At 41.5% G+C, this 24,156-nt stretch overlaps 3 protein-coding genes across 5 annotated transcripts in view; all 3 read right to left on the reverse strand.

The window, feature by feature from the left end:
* The window catches only part of LOC125020875 (RAC-beta serine/threonine-protein kinase-like), a 9,734-nt gene extending 2,077 nt beyond the window's left edge, over window positions 1-7,657 (reverse strand). Inside the window, exons 1-13 of one of the 3 annotated variants that reach the window (XM_047606458.1) lie at window positions 7,515-7,657; window positions 5,214-5,379; window positions 4,900-5,028; window positions 4,632-4,743; window positions 4,136-4,283; window positions 3,598-3,729; window positions 3,229-3,294; window positions 2,700-2,768; window positions 2,452-2,574; window positions 2,154-2,282; window positions 1,218-1,432; window positions 1,031-1,118; window positions 22-124 (exon numbers count right to left, since the gene is read on the reverse strand). In XM_047606458.1, coding sequence (XP_047462414.1) covers window positions 22-124; window positions 1,031-1,118; window positions 1,218-1,432; window positions 2,154-2,282; window positions 2,452-2,574; window positions 2,700-2,768; window positions 3,229-3,294; window positions 3,598-3,729; window positions 4,136-4,283; window positions 4,632-4,743; window positions 4,900-5,028; window positions 5,214-5,259 — 1,360 coding nt within the window. In that variant the 5' untranslated portion in view covers window positions 5,260-5,379; window positions 7,515-7,657. Of the gene's footprint in view, window positions 1-21; window positions 125-1,030; window positions 1,119-1,217; window positions 1,433-2,153; window positions 2,283-2,451; window positions 2,575-2,699; window positions 2,769-3,228; window positions 3,295-3,597; window positions 3,730-4,135; window positions 4,284-4,631; window positions 4,744-4,899; window positions 5,029-5,213; window positions 5,380-7,321 lie in introns of all 3 variants that reach the window. The other 2 variants (XM_047606459.1, XM_047606460.1) reach the window with 2 other exon arrangements.
* A 1,491-nt stretch (window positions 7,658-9,148) lies between these two features.
* Window positions 9,149-14,477, reverse strand: LOC125020877 (vasodilator-stimulated phosphoprotein-like). The gene is made up of 13 exons (XM_047606461.1): window positions 14,281-14,477; window positions 13,193-13,364; window positions 12,886-13,057; window positions 12,653-12,701; window positions 11,841-12,180; window positions 11,649-11,749; window positions 11,495-11,543; window positions 11,339-11,372; window positions 11,221-11,260; window positions 11,048-11,128; window positions 10,349-10,418; window positions 9,945-10,002; window positions 9,149-9,392 (listed from the first exon to the last, which is right to left on the reverse strand). The coding sequence occupies exons 1-13, from the start codon at window positions 14,283-14,285 to the stop codon at window positions 9,358-9,360; spliced, it is 1,206 nt and encodes a 401-aa protein (XP_047462417.1). The 5' UTR covers window positions 14,286-14,477; the 3' UTR covers window positions 9,149-9,357.
* A 4,110-nt stretch (window positions 14,478-18,587) lies between these two features.
* Window positions 18,588-22,545, reverse strand: zgc:171929 (uncharacterized protein LOC100124596 homolog). The gene is made up of 4 exons (XM_047607748.1): window positions 22,335-22,545; window positions 20,442-20,662; window positions 19,545-19,734; window positions 18,588-19,419 (listed from the first exon to the last, which is right to left on the reverse strand). Exons 1-4 carry the CDS (start codon window positions 22,432-22,434, stop codon window positions 19,097-19,099), a joined length of 834 nt encoding a protein of 277 aa, XP_047463704.1. The 5' UTR covers window positions 22,435-22,545; the 3' UTR covers window positions 18,588-19,096.
* Between the last annotated feature and the right edge of the window lie 1,611 nt (window positions 22,546-24,156).

Genomic DNA, 24,156 nt, shown 5'->3' on the forward strand with positions numbered 1-24,156 from the left:
CTAGGGTTAGAGGATACTTACACTTGTCTGGAGGAGTCAGTGTGATGATTTGTGCTGTGAACTCATCGTCGAAGTACCTGGTGTCCGTCTCTGACGTCACTTGGGGTTTAAAGAGTGGAGTCAGCTGAGGAAGGGAGGCAGGGAAGATTAATGGTAAGTTAATTTGCATTTATAGTCCTTTATTGGAGTTTAGCCAAGTGCTTACGCATAAACACATGTTGGCAGGAACTGAAGGTTCAGTGTCTGGCCCACATACCAGGGACTGAACTGCTAATCCTCTGGTTACTGGACAACCCACTCTACCTACTAAGGCACAGTTGCCCCACAAGTGCAAGGTTGTGAAAGAAGTGGCACAGGTCTTATTTCCACTGGAGGTTCAGCTTCTACCAAGAGTTGTAAGAGATGCAGGCTAGGGCTAACCTATAACCTCATTGCTGTGAGGTGGCAGTTTTAACCACTACACCACCGTGCAGGGTTAATTAATGACTGCATTGCCAGTGAATGTTTACAGAGAAGGTTGACTGTATCCTGCCACTAAACCCAGTAAGTAGAAGAAATTGCAGTACTATTGAAAATGATTTAACATGCTGACTTTTTTTTTTCTTATACCACATTCATATGAACTGACAAAATGACAATGAAAATGTGTCACATGGTCTCGAGTTGTCAGTTTTTTTGCGATATGTACATGTCATAACTAGAGCTGCGATGACTCAATTTCCTCAGAACAGATGGACACTTTGCATCTTGGCAGTTTGCCAATTACCAAAAAAATAAAGCATAAACCCAAAGGTGCGGAAATATTTTAAACCCAAACCAAAAATGAAACCGTCACCAAGTGTAGCACAGCCACTACCCACAAACACCAATTTACACTGAGCATTTACCAGAACAGTAATGGGTGATGGTGTGAACATATTTTTAGAAATTCCAGATAAACAGGATCACTAAGCAGTCAGCTTGAAATTCCTTTGAATGCCTGTGGCTAAAAATAAACCTTAATTTCGCTTCTTGGCTGAGAACATTTTACCTTTCTTTGTTCCACATCTTGCCAATTGATGCTGATGAAAAATTTGTGACTCATTACTTCTTTGGCATCATCGGGACCTCCACCTAACCTGTCAATTCAAACCAGAGCATGTGAGAAACACGACTTTTTTTATTTTTTTTTTTATTTCCAAAAGCGATGTACACACCGGATACATCTGATCAAATACCTCTGTTTAGGGTCCTTCTTGAGCAGGCCAGCCAGCAAGGACTTAGCCTCAGGCGACAGATTCCTGGGGAAGCGAATTTCCTCCAAGAGGATGAGCTCAAACAGACGCTCATGATCCTGGTTGTAAAATGGCAAGCGGCCACACATCATCTCATACATGACTACACCCAGACCCCACCAGTCCACTGCTCGGCCATAGTCATTGTCTTCTAGGACCTGAGGAAGAGCAGATATTTTAACTTCCCATTATTAGGATTTCTTAACAATTCCCATAAACTTCTAGCTGATCACCATGTGACACCAATATGAGCTGTACACCAGACCATGTACAGTTCATACAGAAAGCATTTGTAGGCATTCGGTTGGTATTTGTATTTGTTGGTGGGAACAAGGAACTGATCCTTGCCTCATCTGTACTATCTCCACCAGTCGAACATGATGGTTGCACCTGTGACGGGCTAAACCACTTTCAGAGTACTGGATCTCCAGCTGGGTGGAAAGTTTTCATTTAAACAAAACCACAACCTGAAGCATGTCACCACAAAAACATAACAGTGGCTCAGAGAAAACTCCATGGCAGTCCAGGAGCGTCCCAACCTCAGCTGAGCATTAGCATTTACATATAGCTTCTTGGGAGAAAATGCTCAACTTGGTTGAGCTTGAATCCTTCTGCCAAGAGAATGGGATAAACATCCAAAATAAAGGTCTCCCACAAAGACTTGAGGCTGTCAATGCTGTCAAAGTTGCTTTGACTATGTAACAGGATGAGATGATGAACGTATTTTACTCTTTATAAAGTGAAAACAGGTTAAACTGAGAACAAGCTAAAGGTAAATGAAGGTAAAAAATATATCAGAAATGACAGCTGCCCATATGGTTTTTATATGTGTGTAATTGTGGCAATAAATTTGACTTTATTCAACAATCAGCGCCTTACCTCAGGTGCTAAATATTCAGGAGTTCCACAGAAGGTCTTCATGGTTGCGTCTGGTGTAATGCCTTCCTTACAGAGACCAAAGTCTGTGATTTTGATGTGTCCGTCTTTGTCCAGCATAAGATTCTCCAGCTGTGACACAGGAACGTGAGAAGCACATTCAATATTCTGATGATGTAATATTACTGCATAATTATAATACACAAGATGTAAAGACAGATTATAATTTGTTAGTTTCCTGCTATCGACCTACACTTTCACTGGCAGCGAGAAAGATGCTAACTCAGGGAACTTTATTTACCTTCAGGTCACGGTAAACAACGTCACGTGAATGCAGGTACTCCAGCGCTGATACGATCTCAGCACAGTAGAAACGTGCCCGGTCTTCTGTGAACACTCGCTCACGTGACAGGTGAAAGAAAAGCTGAAGGACAAAAAGAGCAGACGGAGTCACAAGAACTACATGGGAAAATTTGTATGAGCTTGCGGGAGAAACTGAGTGACGTGAGTGCAACTCCGTGTAACTGATGTGTGCATGTGAGGTCTCACCTCACCTCCGTTGGCATATTCCATTACAAAACACAGGCGGTCGTGTGTCTGGAAGGCATATTTCAATGCCTGGAAGAGAATGATCAGAATTGCAAAATATATATAGGTATTGAGACTGCTGAAAACAGGTGAATCAGAGGCTTACGAACCACCTGACCACTTTTTTCAAGAGCCTCTCATCTCAATACAGTGACCTTTCAGTTTGAAGAGCCGTTGTCATGGACACAGGGGGAGGGGAACCTGTGACCTTTTGGTCCCAGGGCTGCTTGTTTAGCTACTACAGTGACATCAGCAAGAACATCTCTCCAAAACTGCTGAGAAGCCAAAAACTCAAGCTTCTAACACAGCAGTGTGTTAAAAGGCTGTTCAGACACATTATTTGAGGAGCTGCATTATTTTTAAAAATGAAGCTTCATCAAAGTTCTGCTTTGAATCATCTTTGATTTGTTTTACGTTACAGAAAAAAAAAAATGCTGGTTCACCACGGATGTGGAGTTTTTGAACCCTAAGCAAGCGGGTAATTTCTCACCGTAAGAAACGGATGTCTCGTGTTCTGTAGCACTCTGCTCTCTGTAACTGTGTGGGCCACCTCATCCTGCCAACAAACACATAATCAGAAGCACTGAGAGTGCACAGCACAAAATGGTTTAACGTGAACCTTTATGTGAGTACAGCAAAGTGTTAAAGTTTTCAAACAGCTGAAACGCAGTAGTCTCTGATTTTGGTAATAATGAAACCAGTTGGCTAAGGTTATGAGCATCATTGAAGACATTATAACTGCATATCTGAGGAGGAAGCAATTCATTATATGAATAGATCTTGAATATGTTTCGGTACTGACAGCAAAAAGCTTAAATGACAGGAAATGTGTTCAAATATGTACGAGTCTCCTACTTACCTTGGCTATAATGACTGTTTTGCGCAGTATTTTCATGGCATAATGTACTCCAGTTGATTTCTCTTTGACAAGAATCACCTTCCCAAAGGTTCCTTTGCCGAGCAGCTTCAGGTACTCAAAGTCGCTCATCGTCTGTACAATAAACACATCATTAAGACAATAACTTGTCACGAATATTGTAAAAACTGCTACAATGAAATAAAAAAGGTGTAATTAGATTACATGGGTTATTAGTCAGTGGTTAACCAAAGGATCATTTAACTAATCTGAAAAATGGCAGATAGATTAATCTAACATATCCTCATTATGTTCCATTTTAATGGTAGATCATGTTGTCCATTAAGTGTCCTTGGGCCCTCGTTTGGCGAGGAATCTCATTTGGATGGTTTCTTCATGTTTGCGTTCAATGAAACCAGACCAGATGGTTTATTCGTTTCAAATGAAACTTTCGCACTAAACAGTGAAGCAGATCTGCAACATTTTCCTGAACACACTGCGTTTGGTGGTGTCAATATTCGCATCAGTATGATCTTCTCACCACTTTGATGCGAGCTTTGGACATTGCCACCTCCATCTCTTCCAGGCTTTCGCTTGGGGATCCGAACACATCCATTGGTTCCTCCTCCTCCTGTTCCCGCATTTTCAGACTATTTGTCACAAACTGAATTGACCGCATCCACTCCTCTCTAGAGAAGGAAAGACAGCAGGCATTACATTGAGCAGGCCATAAAAACTATAACAAACACACTGAATATTAGCAGACAGGGTACGTCCAATTATAAAAGTTATACAATCAGGTCCAAAGGACCGCCTGTGTCACTTCCACTGGGAGCTTCCACGATGCAAATGATGCCCTCTTCAGATTTCAATAGATGGAATAGACTATCTCACAGATTAGAAATAGGTTAGAAATACCGAGTCTACGTGTTATAGAGCTGCAATTGAAGAACTCTTTCCCTAATTTGAATGGGAAAACCCACAAACGAAAGCAGAGAGCATGCACTTTAGGCCCCATTCCATAACTGTAACCTTACCTGTCCTCATTGGTTTCCACATGAAAAGTACGTTCAATGACAGTGGTCCACTGTAGACAACGGATGACAAATGTGTGGGGTCGGGGTCTTTCAGTCTTCATTATTTGGCATTCTGTAAAAAAAGAAACATTTACAATTCACTATTACTGGAAGCTGATCCAATTAATTAAACACTGGGTCAAGAACTGCATAAACATCCATTAGTCCTACTGATAATTTGGGAAAGTGGAGTGCAGTTTCTATCAAGTAAAGGCTGTTGAAAACAGACCTGCCACAGAGAAGTTGTTCAGAGGTGGGGAGGTCTGGTCATTTAAATCAGGCTTCTCTTTGTAGCCTATGAAGGAACCGTCGCTTTTCAAGATGAAATACCTGGGCCTCCATGTTTTGATATATTCACCTTGGTTCAGAAAAGAAAAAATGTAATTTGCAGTTATTTCAATCCACATTAATGCAATTTTAAGATGACCTTTATTATTCTTGATGTTAATGAAAAAAGTAAACGTCGTAACACTTTTTTGTCTGACGAGCCTTATTATTTCACTGTAGATTACATAAAACCATGGCGATTCTCAAGGTCCTCACCTCTTTTTTGGAGCCAGCCCTCTCTGACTATACTGACTTCATTCATGGTGGCAGATGCTTTTCAGAGAGGGTAGGAGACAAGACGTCCTGAAGGGGGAAGGTAGATTCTCTCTCTTGGCTTGTCCGCGTCTCAGTCACTCGCTCAGTTATAAAATCTGAACAGGATCTGCCAAATAAAACAAGCAGCGCAAAGAAATTAGACGCAATGTCAACATTTCAAAACAGACCTCCAGAGTAATGCAGTAGTTTAAGGTAGATAATAGGGGTTGAACAAATGCTAACTAAGGATGCAATATATCTGTAAGACCTAGAAAACTCAACTTAAAACAAACCATCACCATCAACTCAGTGTTTTGAACCTTTTGACCAATGAGACATTTAATAATCTTAAAGTCCTGTTCTCTGCTGGTTCAAAACACTTCAGTTTTTCTTTCTGTCCCCACCAGAAACCAACAGTAACCGAAAAATGACAAAATTGAAAATTCCTTCTGATTCAGCCAAATTGGGTCATTGTACTGGCCTTTTCATTCAGACTACGCAAGAAATATTAAAGAGTAAATAGTGTCAGTACAAAGGATGTAAGGATTTACTGGTGGTAAAATGGTATTAGCCAATATTAACCATGCTCATACCCAAGGCTTTTGCCAAAAAGAAGACGTGCCACCAACGGCAGTGGCCAGGAAATACACAATTGCTTTGGAAAGTTTTCTTTTGCCCTACAATTTTCAGTTTTTTGAGCCAAATCTGGACGCCATCGCTGTGAACCGTTTGCCGACCCCACTGCAAACACGTGTTGCTAACAGCCAATGAGAAAGACGGAGTAGGACACAGGAAATGGCATAAGGAGACGACGGGAAGTAGCAGGAAAAGTGGCAACAAAGGGAGCCTGAACCACAGAAATGGAGGAAATGGAGGAGAGAGGAATTGAGTGGAAGCAGAACGAGTGCGACAGCAACTGTCGCCTTTTCTTGGGTTTAACTTGTTTGACAAATCACTGTCTGTGATCCCTCATCAGGCGCAGTAGTTACATGTGTGATCCCCGGTCTTTCAGACCGTCAAGCAAAAATCTGAAGCCAGTCTTGTTAGTGTGTACTTCAAAATCTGTAAAGACAGTGAAACTTGTTCAGCGTGTCCCCAGCTTTTTGTTGGGTTTAGGTCGGGTGATTGTGGATGCCAGGTCGTCTGACACAGCGCTCTTATCACTACTTCTTGTTCAAATAGCCCTTACACAGCCTGGGGGTACATGAGGGCAGCTGAAAAACAAAATGATGGGTCCCACTTAACGAAAAACCCAGACCGGGATAACATGTCACTGCGGAAAGCTGTCCTACCCAGGCTGGTGGATGACCAACCACTCTTTTTGTGTCATACATAACTATAAATGTGCTCATTCATGGTTTTGATGTCTTCAGGAAACGATACAAAAAAAATTTTGACTGGTACTGCATCTTTAAATATAAGCTTCAGTTGATCAACATGAAGAAACTCTGCTTCAATTTTTTTTTTTTTTTTTTTTTTTAAACCAACCGACACTCTGTGCATTAGCTGTTTGCAGACACGGGCAGGATGCAAGTATGCATTAAAGCTCAACACCGGAAAAGCAAAACCCAAACTCTAACCCCTATAGTTGGTGCAAAGTGCATAGTTCCGATCAGCACAACGCAAGTTAGAGACGAAAAAAACGTATAATAACAATAACAACTGCCAAATTATAAAAATATTCAGACGAATAACTCAAATTATGATCGGTTTCGGCCTGACTCGATCTGGTTGTTGTTGCCTGTTAACTTGCCAGGATGCGACTTTGCGTTAGTTATTTGCACCGAGAGCAGTTAGCCGTGAAGGTGGCTTGACTTTCAGGGAGCACATTTAGAAAAGATATTAAAGCTGTGGAGGGTAAATCTGGTTAATAACACCGGCAACGGTGAACCTATATTTAGAAACACCAATACAGCCGTTTCGGATTTCAAATAACGTTACATGTCACCTGAGTAAAGTTAACATTGATAAATATAGCTTTCAACATCACATGCTCGGTTAGTATATTTCCACGATTTCCGGTCAGTTTACCGCCGTTACACAATCTTACTCATGAGTACTTGACCTACCATTAGCTGGACATGTTTCTTAGTAAACACAGTTTTTCATTAGCTCATACTCGTGGTTACTCCTGGAGCCTTGATAGCCGTGTAGTCAATAACATCTATTATTCTTACTGCCTCGTGAGATAAGTGACTCCTCGGCTGATCCTGTAATCCAGACATTTACATTAAACCAAGGAATTTGTTGGATTTCACACACTTTTCACTGACGTTATCCCACGTTGCTCTCCTTCCAGTGCAGTTTTGACAGGCTAGATAAAGAGCAGGCCATCCACCCAGGAAAAAACACCGTGGAGTCGGTCTTCTTCTTCTTCCTGGTTTTGGACAGAGGGTAGAAAGCTACTTACCGCCACCTGCAGGTAACGCGGGGAAACTCTCAAATGTTCAAGCACAAGCATCCAAGCGAATTAAAAAACCTGTGAAATTGTGCCATAATGATCCTTAATTAGGAATTCATTTGTGATACAGCTAGATTTCTCCAACTTCCTATAGATTTGTTTTACTGATTCCTTATTTTTGTGCCCTGCACCAACTAAAAGTCTCTATATGTCAATAAGCCTAACCCTTTCTCCACCGCCTACGTAAGGGGGACAAAATGAAAGAAAAACTTTTTTTTAACAAATAAATTATTTTATTCCAGGTAGTTTGCCACATCATGTTATAGAATGAAAACCAAACACTGAGTTTTTAGTCTGCGGGATATTATCATCATCATATTATCATCTTAAGTGGCCAAACTATTTTTCCACACCTCTGAACCTTCATGTCCACAAACCTCCTCTGGTCTTCCTCTAGACTTCCTCTAACTTCAGCCTCCTACGTTCGCCATCCCTCCTCTGAACACGTCCAAACCATCTGAACTTGACCTGACTTTTAATCTTAAAAAGCCATTTAATCTTGGGTTCAGTGTTCATTTTATGTTCTTAAATAATATAAGTACTTATGTTTGCACTATTTATTTCAGCTCAATTTGCTTTCACATGGGGTCGGATAATTAACATAACAACACAATAAGCTATAAGTAACGACAACTCTGTATTTTTTTTAAGTTTAATAAACTTCCCTTCAAAAAACTAAAATCTGTCCACTTCTGCTACTAAAAAGGTGAATTGAAGGTGAATTTTCCCAGTTTGCAAATTCGTGCCACAGGTCAGATTAGACCATCTGGTGGGCCGCTTTTGGCCCACGGGCCGTATGTTTGACACCCGTGATTTATTTGAATGGTATCTGTATTTGCCCCTAGATGGCAATAACATTTCTACCTGCACAGGAAATGAGAGGTCGTAGGTCACAGGTGAGACGTGGTCGAGTTACATGCCACAGGTGTGCATTGACTGGGGGAGTAGACACATGGGTGATGGATGCACTGTGGGCAGGGATGGCGCTACACCGGGGCTAGGGGGTGCTATAGCCCCGTCAAAAATCTGTGTAGCCCCAGTTAAGCCCCTTAACCTCTTTATAATGTAACCGAAGTCATGAAAAGCAATTATTTTCTTAGCACCCCCACGTATCGGTCAAGCTCCTCCTTAGCACCGGGAGAGAAAAAATCCTGACGCCGTGCCTGACAATGGATATTTTTTTTATTTGTTATTTTTGAATTTAGATTTTTTTCCACCACCACTTCACCAGATATCTTCCTCATTATTAAAATAATCGTGTTCTCTGTCATCTGCCATACTCAACATGTTTGATAAATGGAAACTGCACACCTGTTGGGACATTCTTGCTGCAGGTGACTTATTTTTGTTTTGATAGTCACCACAGAAGCCTTAACAGTGTTTTGTTTGTACTTTTATGAGCCTTATATGAAGGATTTCACACGACTCCAATAGATTAATTAAAATATCAATGGAAGACAATTTTATTATAGTTGCTTAATAAACTTCAGTAGACAGGAACGTGGGGAAAATCCTATCTGAAATAAAAGTAACGTAATTTCTTCCAAAGGTTGAACTATACCAATTGCCTCAGCATTACATTAAAAAAAAAAAACAACAAAAAAAAAACATTAACAAGTATCCAATGTTGACTTGATCGATTCTTCAGTCTTTCGGGAGTCTTAGCTCCTGGAGCAGTGCTGGAAGAGAGAAACGCAATAAGAGTCAGGTGTAACAGGAAATAACATCACGTTACATATATATATATAAATAGGTTAGTTCACACCTCGCTCGTGCATCTACCTTCTTCATTTGAGCCAGTGACCTTTTTTTAATGTGACCGTCATTTTTTAAAAAGATTTTTTCCTTTGTAGCTCAGAGACTTTTTGAAATACACAGCCATATTCTGATACAAGAAACCTCTATATGTGTACTCATGAATAATGCAGTAGCCAGTACGGCATATTTTTATTCACTGCCAACCACAACAGTATATGTTAAATGTAATGCATGGTAAGAGCAGTTCCCCTTTGATAACAGGAACGGTAACAGCTCAGGGTCATCACATTTCTGTTGTAGTGACAAAATATTTTATTAAAGATATTTTTTTTATGTATATGGTTAAATTGATTCTAGATGTCAAGTACTGTATACATAAAGTCCCCTATTCTAGTGGCGCCCTAGTTGTTACAGTTGTTACAACCACCTTTACAAGATAGAGATTATTTATATCCAAGTCTAATTTTACTCACCAGTGATAATCTCCTCTTTCACTTTGTGAAGTTCTTTTTTCACTTCTTCAAGAATTTCCTGAAAACGCACAGACACATGCAGCATCGTAAGGCCGTGGTACTTAAAGGTTTTACTTCTGCAAACACTTGGTAGTCTGGCACTACAGTGGCATTCTTCCCACAAAGGGACGACATAGCAAATGCTGTACGATATATTGTATGTTTAATTAAATTACTCCTGGGTGATTGCAGTTCATGGATTGGAAAACTGAGACATAATCTGTCTTCGATTCCAACATTTCTATATGTCATAAGTCGCCTTTTTCAGGTTCATTCATTAATTCATTCAATAAATTCACAACACAGAGTTTTCCTGTTACTGATGAGCTGCTGTTCGATATTCAGCCGCAGATGGAAGCGCTGACCTGTTTGATTTGTTCCAAATCAGCCGAGTCCTTTTCTGAAACCTCAGAGTTCTTTTTCACCACCTTGACCCTGCAATCGAAAGATCCATGTTTAACCTCACATCTTTACCGTCAAAACAGACTCCCAGAGCAAGAGTCTTGTTTGAACACCATGGTGAATTTACTATTAAAAAAAAAGCAAAGAAGAAGAAATACACGCAGCAAAGTGACAGAAATAGTAAAGATAAACGGTATCTTCTTTCATCCTAAAAATGGCTCATGTTTGAGCAGGAACAACCTCCTCTTCAAGTATTTACAAAGACGTCCCTGCATCAAAAATATCCACTTCTCCAATGACATTAATTACATCAATGGATGGCCAACGCTGCTGTTAAATACCGCTCTGATTTTCAAACATCATCAGCAAAAACTCACCCACTTCACACCGTTGAAACAAAACCCAACGAATGCAGACGCAAGGCGCTCTCACTGTAACATGTTGCTGCTAAGCAGCTGTTCGGCTTAGAGACACCTTTTGGCCTGAAGTAATATTTATAGCCTAAGTGAGAAACTATGAACGTCAAATGCTTCGTTTTTTGTTGCTGTGGTGAGTCATGAGGCATGCCACTGATGAGAACCTGATGCAGAGTTCTTTTCTCCATCTCGCCCTGTAGGCAACGTATCTTAGCAGCGCCTTTGGTTGAAAGAGAGAATTAGTACCTGGACCCTGCAGTAGTGGGAGAATTGGCGGAGCTGGGACTTCTCACCAAGTCCCCTTGATTACTGGCGGTGGATTTGAGCCTGTCGGGAAAAACATGCGGATTGTTTAAGCTATGCACAGCTCAGATGAGTTCAGCACTTAGTGTAACAAGCCTGATGGACCAGTCTCTTACCTTGGCAGAGTAACAGATTTTTCCTTGAGCGGATTGGTTTCTGCCAAAATATAATTGCCTACATCGTCACAGTTCTCAGGATCAACGTTTTGGTGCAACACTGTGAGTTAGAACTTACCTGGTGAGGGTTTTGATGCCGAGTCAGAATCCCCCTGCAGTCATGAACCAATGCGAAACTGTTATTATCACTCACTTATCTTAAACCTCATCGTGCGAATGCTATTGAAAAACGTAGAGGAAATCTGTTTGCAGAAGTCACAGACAGAAGACTTACAGAGGAAGGTTCTTCCTTTTTTTCAACAGGCTTGTCTGCAGCTTTCCTCCTATTTAAAATATATATATGCATTATACATACAGACACACAATACAAACATTGAGAAGATTTTTATAATTAGCTCATCACATAAGTCTCAAAAGAGGTAAGTTACCTCCTTGCAAGGATGGCACTCATTTCTCCCATTAGGCCACCTCCTCCTCCTCCACCTCCACCAGAGGACGGTGCCGGTTTTGGGGCTGCGTCGTCGTCATTCTTGATACACAAGAACACGTTCACTCAAAAAATCATTTGACCGAGCTACTTAGTCAATCCACCTGCAGCACTTGAAGTGTATGCACATTACCTTCACCGTCTTACGCAGTTTAGCTCCTGCCAGAGCTGCAGCCAGACCCCCATCTCCCCCTCCTCCTCCTCCACCTCCTCCTCCACCACCTCCACCGCCACCCCCTCCCGCAGGAGGTGGAGGAGGTGGCGCGGGTGGGGCCATGCCTCCAGAAGGAGGTGGCGGAGGTGCAGGGGGGGCCGACCCAGAGGAAGGTGGGGGTGGTCCTGGAGGCGGCGGGGGTGCCGGCGGGGCGGGCGGGGCGGGCGGAGCGGCGGGAGCAGGAGGAGCGGATGCGGCGGCTTGCCTCTCTCTCTCCAGGCGCTCCCTCTCCTGCTGTTCCTGCTTTTGGCGCTCCTGTCTGGACGGAGGAAGGAACAGTTGCACCCGGGTTTAGTCACTGATGGGTAAACTGGTTTCCAGCTACTCAAATGTGCAACTATTCTGCATGATCACTATAAATCCGGGATCAGACCAAGGACCCCCAAAACTGATGGAAAGAGTAAGTAAGGACCCCCTACCTACTATATGTGTTCTGTATTAAACTCAGCTAGGGTTACTTATAAATATACATTATTGTTATCATTTTGCAGTCAATATTAAGCTTAAAGGGAGCAATATAAAGCTCCCTTTACTAAAATATGTTGGATTCATGTTAATGCGTGTTTAAAGAAATTTAAATATGTGTGTGTGCACATACATATATAAAAAATGTGTAATCAACCAAAGATTTTGTGACCCCCTTGCAGCGCCCCTAGTGGTCACAGACCCCCTGTTGAAGACCTGCATTTCGAAAAAGTAGTATAAAAGCAGTATCATGAAGACTGAAGTACCTTCTCTGCTGTTCTAGCTGCTGTGGAGAGGGTCCATTCGCAGGCGGGGCTGAAGAAGAACATAATTGTTGTACATGACTAACAAGTGTGATCCTCTTAAATATAGCTCTTAATTAAATTCGACTCTTGATCTACTGAAATAAACATCAACACTCATTGTCAATTTTATGAAGCATTACCAGCACACTACCAGACATGGTTCCATGTTTGCTAAATTGAATAGTTGTGTTTACCTGCTCCTCCGAGAACATCTAATGCATTCATCATGGAGCTGGCAAAAGAAGCAGCATCCTCTTTACTGCCGAAGTTCAGCCCCCACACCTGTTTGGCATCCCGCCACTGATGGAAGCTTGCTGTGGCTTGATTATACTTTATTCCTTTGACAATGGGACAGTTGATCACCACCTGGCAAAGACGTGAGGTTTAAGTATTTATTAATTTATTTATTTATTTTTAAGGGAGGACAGGGAATTGCAGGAAGCACTAGATGTACATCCAACTAGAACACAAGAAGGCGACTGGCTGCACGCTTGTCTTTACCTGCTGGTCGGCCTGCATTTTACGGCCCACCACTCTGTAGGTGTTGGTTGCGGGGTTGTGATAGATCTGGACGCGGCTGAACGAAGCTGTGTCTGATCCTGCCGGCACCCAGCGCTTGCTGGCGTCATCGTACAGCATGACCGTTGCCCTCACCGCACAAATACTGGTCTCACTGTTGGAGGGAGCGATGAAAGGGACCATCAAATCCGGAATATGAAAAACTAAAACCTAGGGCTTCTATACACGGTAGAAGCTGATGGACAGATTAGCAGAAAAAATTATAGGTCTCCAAAAACTCCTATAAGATGTACTTTTTGCAGTAATTTTGGAAACATGGCAGAGAGTAATGCTTCTCTTTGTCCCTGAAAGAGGCTAAAAATGAGACATTTTATTTATTTGCCAATTAAGTCTATGTTGAAGCTCATGCAGTGGTTTCTGTAGACACGCAAGGTCTGTATTGTTCACTGCAAGAAGAAGCGTGCAGATCCTTGTTCTAGAGTAACAGTAAAAGTAACTAAGTCAGTGCATCATAATGCATACAGAATATATTTTGCACATTTATTTGTACATTATTGCATTGTTTTATAAAAATGGTGCATTTCTGTGACAGAACATCTACTCATTGTTGCAAAGTCTGTACCCTATTGAAATCTTGTGGGAAATCTTTACTTCCTGTCAAAAAGGGTTTTCATGTTTTAACCACTTCCTCTGCTCGCTGTACAATGCTGCCAAATATGGACTAAATGAGTTCACCTGTCCGCGAGAAATATTAACTTCGCAAAAATGAAAATCTCTCAAAACGTCTCGCTACATTTCGTGTTCTCGACAGAAGATACAGAGACGTTTTCCACGCTGTGGCTTGATGTATGAGTGGAACACCTGCGCTGAAGAGTCATGGGCACACAGCAGGAAATGTACTCAGAGCTGTAGAGCTTGTTGGGCAAATGCTGAAGTAATACAAAGCAGGACTCTTTTGCGTATTTGTATATGTGAGTTTACTCGGTCTAAAGTTGAGAATGATGAATTTGAAAGTTGAAAAAATATTTTAGATGGATTAACATCATCTGCGTCGATCAAAATCCACTCACCTCATTTTCCAGCTGTTGTCGGTATCAAAACTTTCACTTGCTCTTTATCAACGTGCTCCTTCCAAACAACTCGAGCCGATTCCTCCAGCCTCTCACGGGCAAACGCGTTATCTACTCTGCCGGACCTGCTGTCATTCCTGCCTGCACACCTCCATTGCGCTCTCTCATGACTCAAGCACTTGCACTTCTGTCTTTGTATTCTCATTTCCTAGACAATTTTTTTCTCTCTTCCTGTTCTCATTGCCTTCTCTCTCGCTCTTCGTAATTCTCATTTTCACACCTCCCCCGTTGTGTCTCTACCCATGGCACGACTTTGATTTGTGTCTATAGTCCTTCTTTTTTTTCTTCTTCTTCTGTTGCCAGTTGTCTTTTAGCTGGCAAGGAGAAAAGTTCTTAATGCAAATGGTGCCTGACTATGGAAAACAGCAAGACTCGTGAGTCATCTTCCCATAATTCTTTAGCCGATTTCAGATAAAGAGCTTGAAATGTCACATGTGGGGGGTTCAGTGGCGATTTGGATGACCGTCTCGAAGCAAACATTTATTGCTGTTCTGTTTTGATTACTTGCTACCAAATGCAATGGTGACAACGCTCATGTTACTTGAGCAAGCAATACAAACTAGAGCTTAACTTCCCTGTAGCGACGTTGCAGGAATAAAAAAAGAACTGTAAACTTCCTATTAAAGGGCTTTTTTTAAATATACAAATTGTCACCTTTCCCTTTTACCAGGAAATATACGGAAACATGTAGATTTACACGCACTTGGCCTTTTGGGCCAGTGCGTCTGAAAAGGCGTGTTAAGAGCATGACAACAATGCTACTTTATGGAAACAGATATCATATGGCGATACAGACGTTCCACAAACAACTGTTCACGGTTTAAAGCAGTCTCTTCAGAGGGGTTCCCTTTACTCTAGTACACAGCAACATAAAGCAAAACTATAATGTATAAAACAGAAAAGTACCTTTGGCTGTAAAAGAACACTTATTTATAATTAACCCTTCATGTAAAAGAATGTGGTATGACTTCTCAGAAGTACATCTCTGCGGCAACATATTCGTACATATTGTATATTTGGCACGTATGCGTGTCAAATATAAACTTTGGTGAGCACTCGTTCTAGCATGCAAGCATGCACTGTCTGAGATGTTGTTGGTACGAACTGTGTCCCTTTAATAGTCGTCCCTAGCCACATTTAAGCATTGTTCATTTCCTCTTATGTCTCGCAGTCAGTCTGCAGTTCCTCAATCTCTTAATGTGTCCCTGTGGGGCTGAACTCTACAGCACATCATGATGGGTATCAGCTTTCATACGTTTAACACCATGTACTGACACACAATTTCCTCCTTGCACTTTGAGTACATATAATAGCAATAGCAAAAAAGAGACTTTATTTTGAAGAGCACAGCTCTGAAAAAGCATCTTATTTTAGTTTTTGACCGGTCATCTGAAACCTACAATCTGTACCACAGGGCTGCTATTTGCAGACTCATTACTGTGTGGCACATCTGCTTTACTTGCAGTTCTCGTTTCTTTGAGTAAGTCCAGTGTGCCATTACGGTAATGACCCGCTGACACAGTGATACACGTCCAGAGCAAATATGATAGACGCTCCACAGAGAATTAATGGGTTTGTTTCAGAAAGAAAGGGCAAACGGGGTAAACCCAAAAGCAGGCACTTGCTAGGAAGCTGCTTTGAACACAGAGACACAGAACGAACCAAAAAAACAAAACTAGATTTGACAGGTAACGCCTCCTCTCTGAAGTTGAACCGTTGCCTGTGAGAAAGCATCGGCCACAACACTATCACACACCCCGCTTTTGTGACAAATATGCAGGTTTCTTAGTCGTATGAGCTTAATGTAGAATACACCCAAAACTGGGCCATTCTCATTCATCATTAGCCTCAAAATGCTTCAGAGCCCAGAGCTTCTTCATCAGCGGAGCTGCAAAGAATTTCTTTGAGAAGTAACAGACTGTTCCTTTCTGTAGTAGAGCTTTAGTAGTAGTGTAGTAGTAAAGGCCCAGCTATCACTTGAAAGGGACGGACCTGATGACACAGGGGAAGTTTAGCGAAGGTTTTTTTTTTTTGTTTGTTTGTTTGTTTTTTTGCCTTGAAAGTCTGCACGGCTAAAGAAACCACACAACTCTTGTTTCGTAGTAGGAACAGGGAACTATGTCAGCATCCACGGGCCGCACTTGACCGAGCAGCTTGCCAAGATAGGTGATGGTAGCTGAGGCAAACTCCCATTTTGATTCAGAAAGAGGGAAGCCACGTTCAAATCCTGAATGGTGTTCACATGGGCAGAACAGAAACTATGTCATCAGAGTAGGCTGCACAAACGATGGGACCTTCCGCATTAGGCGTAAAGAGTTATATTTAAAGACCGTTAACCGCAAGAGGTGGTCTGGAGTTAAAAGTGACAGTGCAACTGAGTAGCCCTTGAGTAAGACTACCTTTAATAAATGGAAATGGAAGCTATAGCTCTTGGGTAAAAGCTGTTTCAGCCTTTTTGCTCTAGCTCTTATTGAAGACTTGGAGACAAATAAAGTGAATAAAAAGACAACTAAATAGACATTGGCAAGGGTGGCTGTTCTCTTTGACTATTTGCGAGTTACTATTTGTGAGTTTGTTTGCGTTGATGTTATCCAGATAGGGGAGCTCCATCCCACTGATTTGTTGGGCCGTTTTCACCACACGGTGCAGGTCTTTTCTCTCTGTGGCAGTGCGGTCCGCATGCCACTGCAGGTGTAGTCCGTCAGGACGCCTTCCACTGTGGGAGCTTCGTTTGTTTAAGCTTCCTGGGGAAGAACAGTGTTTGTTGGGTTAATGACACCAGTGGTGAGATGTTGATGACAGTGAGTCTGAGGAACTTCAGGTTCTCCACACACTTCAACTTCCTCTTCATGAATGTGTGTGCGTATGTGTGTGTGCGTGTGTGTTCTTGTACAGCTGTCTTTCCGAGAACCAGTTTGAACTTTAAACCATCAGATTAAAGACATCTGTGCAAAGTGGGGACATTTTGGCCGGTCCTCACTTCTTTACGAGGCTGTTTGAGGGTTAAGAGTTTTAAGGTAAAGGTTACCATTATGTTATGGTTAGGGTAAGGGGCTAGGGAATGCATTATGCCAATGATGACGGTCCTCACTTCTCACTCACTTCTGCAATGAGTGTCCTCACAAAGATAGCTATACAAAGGCGTGTGTGTGTGTGTGTGTGTGCGCGGTATCACGTAAGTGAAAGCATCAAAAAAGTCAAAAAGATTGAAAAGGTTTCCAGGGCACCTTGCTAAAATTTGATCAGTTGTTCAGTGTGAGATAGAAAAAGGAAATTATTAACAAATACAGGGATTTGCTAAATAAAGAATGCTAGACTTAAATCAGCAAAAGTCCTGTCAAAAGAGGATTTATATTACTCTTTCTTAAAACCTGTGTAGCGGTCTCTTAACAACTTCTCAGAAGGAGTGACAAAGCCATGGTTGTGGTTGACTCTGACACATTTTTCAGTGTACTGACCTGGAAATGTGATCTACTCACTGATGAATTCAAGTTTGAGACTGGTGTCTGTAACATAAATACTAATTTAAGCAGACAAACCAGAGAGGGACAAATACTATATTAACACAATGAAAAATAAAACTCCATCCTTCACTTTGTGGTTTACAACTTGGTGGAAAAGGCTTCTTGCTGAGGTTGCTTAATGAGCCCGAACACCCCTCAGAGCTTTATGAGAACTACTTGAAGAACAAGGAAAACCAAATTGTCTGATCTTAACCCCACTTAACGTTTGTGGTGGCAATTCACCAAGAATTAATTCGCAGTCTTGTTCCTGAGCATTTAAAAGGAGGATATTGTCAGATAATGCGTAACCTCCTGAGACCCCACATCCTCATATGGGGACATTAAGTTTTAGGTTTTATCGCAGCTTATTCTGCTTCATTTAAACCTGTTGTTCTCATTAGTGGACACTTTAGTCTGCCATGTAGGGGGTAGCAAAGGGTCAGTACACTAGTTGGTGTAAAAATGTGATAGCTGGCGGATTAATTCTACAGACGATCACAAGACAAAAGTCAAGATAGAAAACAACAACGGTTGAATTTTAAATGCAAATTTAACTAATTTTATCAATAGCAATGAGCTACAACATTGCTAATTAGCAAGTACTTGTTGGAGGACGTTGGGACTTCATTGTTCTGTCCTTGCTCAGCCATGTTCAAGTATTAAAATAAACAGTTTTATATTCCGTCGCACATGGATGGATGAGTTTATTATAATTTAAATACTGAAATAATCCCAGGGTCCACATATGAGGACATGTTTTTTTTTGTTGTTTTTTTTCAAAATCTACTACTTCCTGTTGAAAGATGATGCTTAGTTTTTATACATCTTAGGTTCTGCTAAGCCCAAATACCGCGGAGAAATTAAAAACACAGATAAAATAAAAGCTCGGGTCTCAGGAGGTTAAACGTCATTTATCAGGTTTTGCACAAACTTGTGGATCTATATCACCTTGAACACAACCAAAGGGTAGTATGGCAAAAATGATTCTGAAACTTTGGCTACAGAAATTATTATTAATTACAATTATTATACAAAAACATTTCGAATGTTTTTAGCCTTCATTTAAAAAGTCTGATTAAAACCTCCACCTAAAGTAATGAAATGAAAGTAATGAATAAACAGAAAGTATATTAGCACAAGAATACATACATACATACATATTCTAAATGTTACAGTTTTATAAAGCTAGCATTTTTTTCTGAATGGCTTACAGAGCAGCTACAATACAATGTAATTGAGAATTATAAAGAGCTCTACACATAGTATACCGGGGCCGAGTACAGAAAATAGGGGCTGAGTTTATGGTCTGTCGATGCAAAGCCGCTGTTGTCGTGGGCCTGGCGGCGGTAGTACCTGCGGAGGGCAGGGCTGCCAGGGTGGCACTGTCTCACATGGAGGAAGTACTCGTCCGGGCGGCTTGAGGTGAAACCACAATCTTCACACACAAATATCTTGGAGCGTCTCTGGCGGTACGCGTACTGCTGATGGACGCCATGAATCTTCCTCATGTGGGACTCCAGAGAGCAACGCTGCGTGAAGGCTTTCTCACATAGCTCGCACTTGTACGGACGGATACCTGCAGTTTGGGGAAGCACAGGGGAGCATATTCAGACATTTATGCGCTCAGGTGTGCATGTATGTATATGGTAAATTAAACTACACTACTTACAGATTACAAATGTTTTTTTCAGGAAGGAGTACCTGTGTGCGTTCGCATATGCCTTTTGAGGTCAAAGGTATCGTTGAATCCTTTGCCACAGAATCGACACGGATGTCTCTTCACCAGGCTGTGGCACTTCAGGTGCCGGGTCAACATGCGCTGCAGAGGGAAGATCTTGTGGCAAACCGAACACATGAAGTCACCTGAGATGGAGGACGTACGGAGACGGGGCTGGTAGGGATAGAAGAAATTAAAACTACCATCAACAAAATGTTTGTCAAAATGTCCTGTTGCCATTCCACTTACAAACCCAAACACATTTGTCTATTTAAGCAGTTAGACTGAACAGTATCCCCAATCTCCCTCTCACTATTCTATATGCCAGAACTAAGCTGCTATTAAATCATGCTCTCCGCTAAACAAACATGATCAGGTTAAACTACCGCGGCTGAACTCTCTCATTAGCCCAGTCATCGTCCCTGCTCATCTAGCTCATTAATCTTACAAACAGCTACTGATTATGTCAGAAACCTTAGCCAACGTTCTCGCAACAAAGGGCACTGACCGTATTTGAATGACAGAAAAACGTTGTTGTCAGGGGAAAATAGTGTGTGCTAACGCCTTGAGGCAGAGGAAGGGGATTTTTCCACCTATTCAGCCACAGTGTTGGGCCATTTCTCTTTCATGGTTGTATAAGCTGTGTTACATAGAGTTACTGCTGGCGTTCACCTTTTGGCCGGTTTCAAATTTCAGTGTCAAATCTCCCACAAACCACAAACTCTAAAACAACACTGTTTTTTGTTTTGTTTGTTAACTGAAAGTTAACCTGTTTTTTTTTTCCAGCTTACTGGGGCAGTCACTTCGCTATTAGCTACACCAATGAGGGAGGGGTCTCTGTGACACTGAACAAATGGCACCCTGGTGGAGACTGATCATACCTTTGCTCTGTTGACCAGTGGTAGCGCCCCTGCATGATACAATGAGCCCTGGAGCATCGAGGGCCAATCGGCCCCTGTTCCTCCTGGTCCTGCCACAGCCACTGGCACCATTCCTGCTGCTGCTGCTGTCCGACATCCTGACGTCTCTGCTGGCTGGGGCAGAGTGGAAGGCTTTACGGTGTCAGGACTGCAAGATATCTGCTCCTTGGTGTTTTCACTCTCTAAGAAGTATAAAATAAATAAAAATACTTTTAAGTTACCAAGCTCAAATGACCATACACGTACAGGTTAACAGAGATTAACCAGCTTGTTGTGTGTTGTTATGTTTGTACCTTGTATTTGACAGGTGAAGATATTCTTTAAGCGATACTGACAATAAATAATATAGGAAATCACCAGCTTTGACCCTGTCAGCACATAGTTATTTTGAAGTTTGACCTTTCATCACTGAAAATCATCCTTTTCTAAACCTCTTTCTAAGGTGAAGATACCTAGATAATATGTTGGCCCTGCTGAGGTGCAGTTCCTGGCTTTTAACATCACAGTGCGTTGTGGTAACTCCTTTGTTTTACATGAGTGCAGTAGTGGACATGACCAAATAGTGGTTTTGCATGCTCCGGACATTGTTTAAACTGTGTTTTTCATGGGCATGGAGATTCTTTTCAAAACAATGCTTCTGCGGATTGAATGTTTGGAAAAAAAAAAATGAAGGAAGAAACACAATAAAGTGTAAATATTTCACGTCTCTCTGTTTCTTGACAGGAAAGTAAATATGGTTATATGGGTCTTGTATAGGGACAATTATCGTTATGTGTACCTAATTAATGCTATTTCCTTCAGGAACTTTGGGGATGTCACTCCTGGCCTTGGGGGTCTTATGTGGTCGGAGCAGGTGATACAAGTCCTGTTGAAGAAGTTGGTGCTGTCACCAAAGGATACAGAGTACTGCGAGGTTTAAAGTCGAGGCAAATCGTTCTATGGTCTAAACTTGAGTTTTAACAAGGATGAGAGATACACATTTGAATTTCTTCAGATCTGGATGGGAACGAGCTTTCCACTAAGGAGCAGCTCCTCAAAAACAAACTGCTTAAGTAAACTTATCTCTAGAAAACGAGACTGCACCACGGTCAAGTAGTTGAAGAGAAACTTTAACTTAACAAACAATAGACTATCTGGAGCATTCATTCACAAATAAGCGTTACATATACAATTAAATGTAACAACAGGATTTAAGTGAAGAGTTAAGTTGAATCAGTAAAAACATTATTATGTTCATTTCCTTATGACAGGTTGAACTAACTTTGCTTTTCAGCACCAATCAACGTTCAGTTCGCTTAAATTTAATACATTCTTGCCCCCAAGTTATAAAAGCCCTGAAAGTCATCACTATCACCGACTTATAATTAACTGCAACCTCGCCATCGGTGAAAGAAAATATGCAAAATGACGTGACCTTAAACGACTGCTTTAACCTAAAGTTACAGTGTATTAAAATGTATTTAAATATATTTGTTGCCTTTTTCTGGCTCACTTGAAACAATTTATATTTGCAATGTATTAGCTGCACATTTCACTATATTCTAAACTTATTTCTTGTGCATTGTAAGTGCAATACATCTATCTTAAAAGTGGAATAAAATGTATTTCAAGTTAAAAAAACAAACAAACTCATAAATAAAAAAGTTAATCAAAGTTCATCTTAATGGTGTCTCAAAAAAATGAAGTACACTTGGTGCAGCCTTTGTATAACTTTAGTAGCACTAATGACATAAAGTACATTGTTAGTACAGCGAAGTTAACACATGTTTAGCACATTAAACATCGGTGTATACTAATTATACTTAAATTAGATCTGTGCCAGTGTGTTAATATATATATATTTTTTTTTTTTACCTGGGGTGTCATCATCCTTCCACTCATGCTGTTCTGGTTCTTTCCATTGCCATGCTCCACATGCTCCACGCTTCTTTTTCACAAGGAAAGCTCGCGGCATCTTCTTATCCTACCCTTCCTTTTCTTCTGCTTCTTCTTGACGTGTTTTCACTCTCTGACCCTGGCACGCTAAGCTTCGATTCGATCCGTCGCTAAGTGGTATCACTTTACCTTTCGCCCTACCAACTATCACCTCAATTTGCTCTGTAATATGTTATTACGGTGTTCCAGAAAAATCACAGCAGTCCATTTCCAGCACTCTGGCAAGTGAAAATTTAAAGCTCTGATAAGGGGTGGAGAGGGGGCCGGAGGCTCAGTGATTTGACAGGAGTACACCTGTGTTGACTGTGCGTGTGTGCCATTTTAACTGGTTCTCCGCTCGTTTTGCATGTCAGGTAGTGAGAATCCGGGAATCTTCACATTCAAGTGGCCCTTGCCATGCAAATGTTGGCCTCAGATCAAGCCATAGTCCCAGACAAAGGGCATGGTCTAAATAACAGGAGCAAGCACAGTGGAGCCACGGCCTTAACTGCTAGGTAAATTAGCCCTTTCTCTTCTTTAGTCCTTTCTGTTGCCATTGTTTGGTTTAACGAAAGAGCTTCTTAGACAGCACACAAAGGCCATTTACACTCTCTGAAAATTGTCAATTGCTTGCAGTTTGTTGACTGTGATGTGGGCGTAACCGCCTATATGACACTTTCTATTCTGCTGTGTTGCTGACAGTTACAATCGGTATTTTCCGAGACGTTTAAATCACATTTTAAAGCAGTTTTCTTGCCTGCAGTGAGTCAGTGTGTGCTAACAGAAACGGGAACTGAGTGCACCTCACCGAACTGTCAATTACAATTTCAAATCCAGGCCGAGACAAAACCCCATCATGCAAATGACAAGAGAGGTCACTCCAAGAAGGTCGGGAGGATCGTGTTGTATAAACTGTGCACCTGTATGAATATATTTCAGCCTTGCCAGGCTGATGCTTTTGGCCTTTTATTTGGTTTGTGTCCCACATTCCAGCAGTGCCAACCAAACACTGAGACACCTAGTAGATGTTGACCACTGAAGAAGAAAGTCCAGGAATATCTTCGGACTCTTCACTACATCTTAAAACCAAACTGCACATCTAACTCCTAAACATACGCTAATGTAGGTTGAGCTTAAATGCTCCTTTAAAGTGCTGCTCAGTACACTCATTTGTCCTGGTACAGTGTACATAGCACCCTGTAACACTGAAGAAACGGATCATCTGTCCTGCTCTGCATAATCATTGATGTGCGCACACCAACTGTAAAGTCCACATTAGTTTATTTACAAGACTGTTTCATTTCATAACAGTCATTTCTGGATGTGATTTTTTTTTGTTTAATTTTATTATTAGCATTTCCTAAACAGCCTGCAAGAGACGGTTGACTGTACTGTGTGTTGTTACCTTCCTGAGCTGCGCTCTAACTGTATGCAAAGCACCTGCATGTGTGCTGGGGCATGGAAATGAAATGGTAACAAGAAGCTCTGCATTGCTTTGTCTCAGTCAAAAGTCTATTTGTCTGCCGAGTTACGTTTTAGTACAGCGAGCTACGCTGAGAAAAGAGACGCAGCAGGAGACAGGTAAAAAGTCGTGCGGCCTGAGACATCACTAGGGAGAGAATAAAGAAGGTCACTCTTTTCTAATGGCCTGTCTAAACATGAATATGCGCACAAAAGAAGCCACACTGTGTGTCACGGTCGGCCACACCCTTGTTGATTCTCAACAACATAAAAATGTGTGTGTGTACGTGCAGAATAATTG

Source organism: Mugil cephalus, chromosome 15 (genome assembly GCF_022458985.1).
Source record: "Mugil cephalus isolate CIBA_MC_2020 chromosome 15, CIBA_Mcephalus_1.1, whole genome shotgun sequence".
NCBI lineage: Eukaryota > Metazoa > Chordata > Actinopteri > Mugiliformes > Mugilidae > Mugil > Mugil cephalus.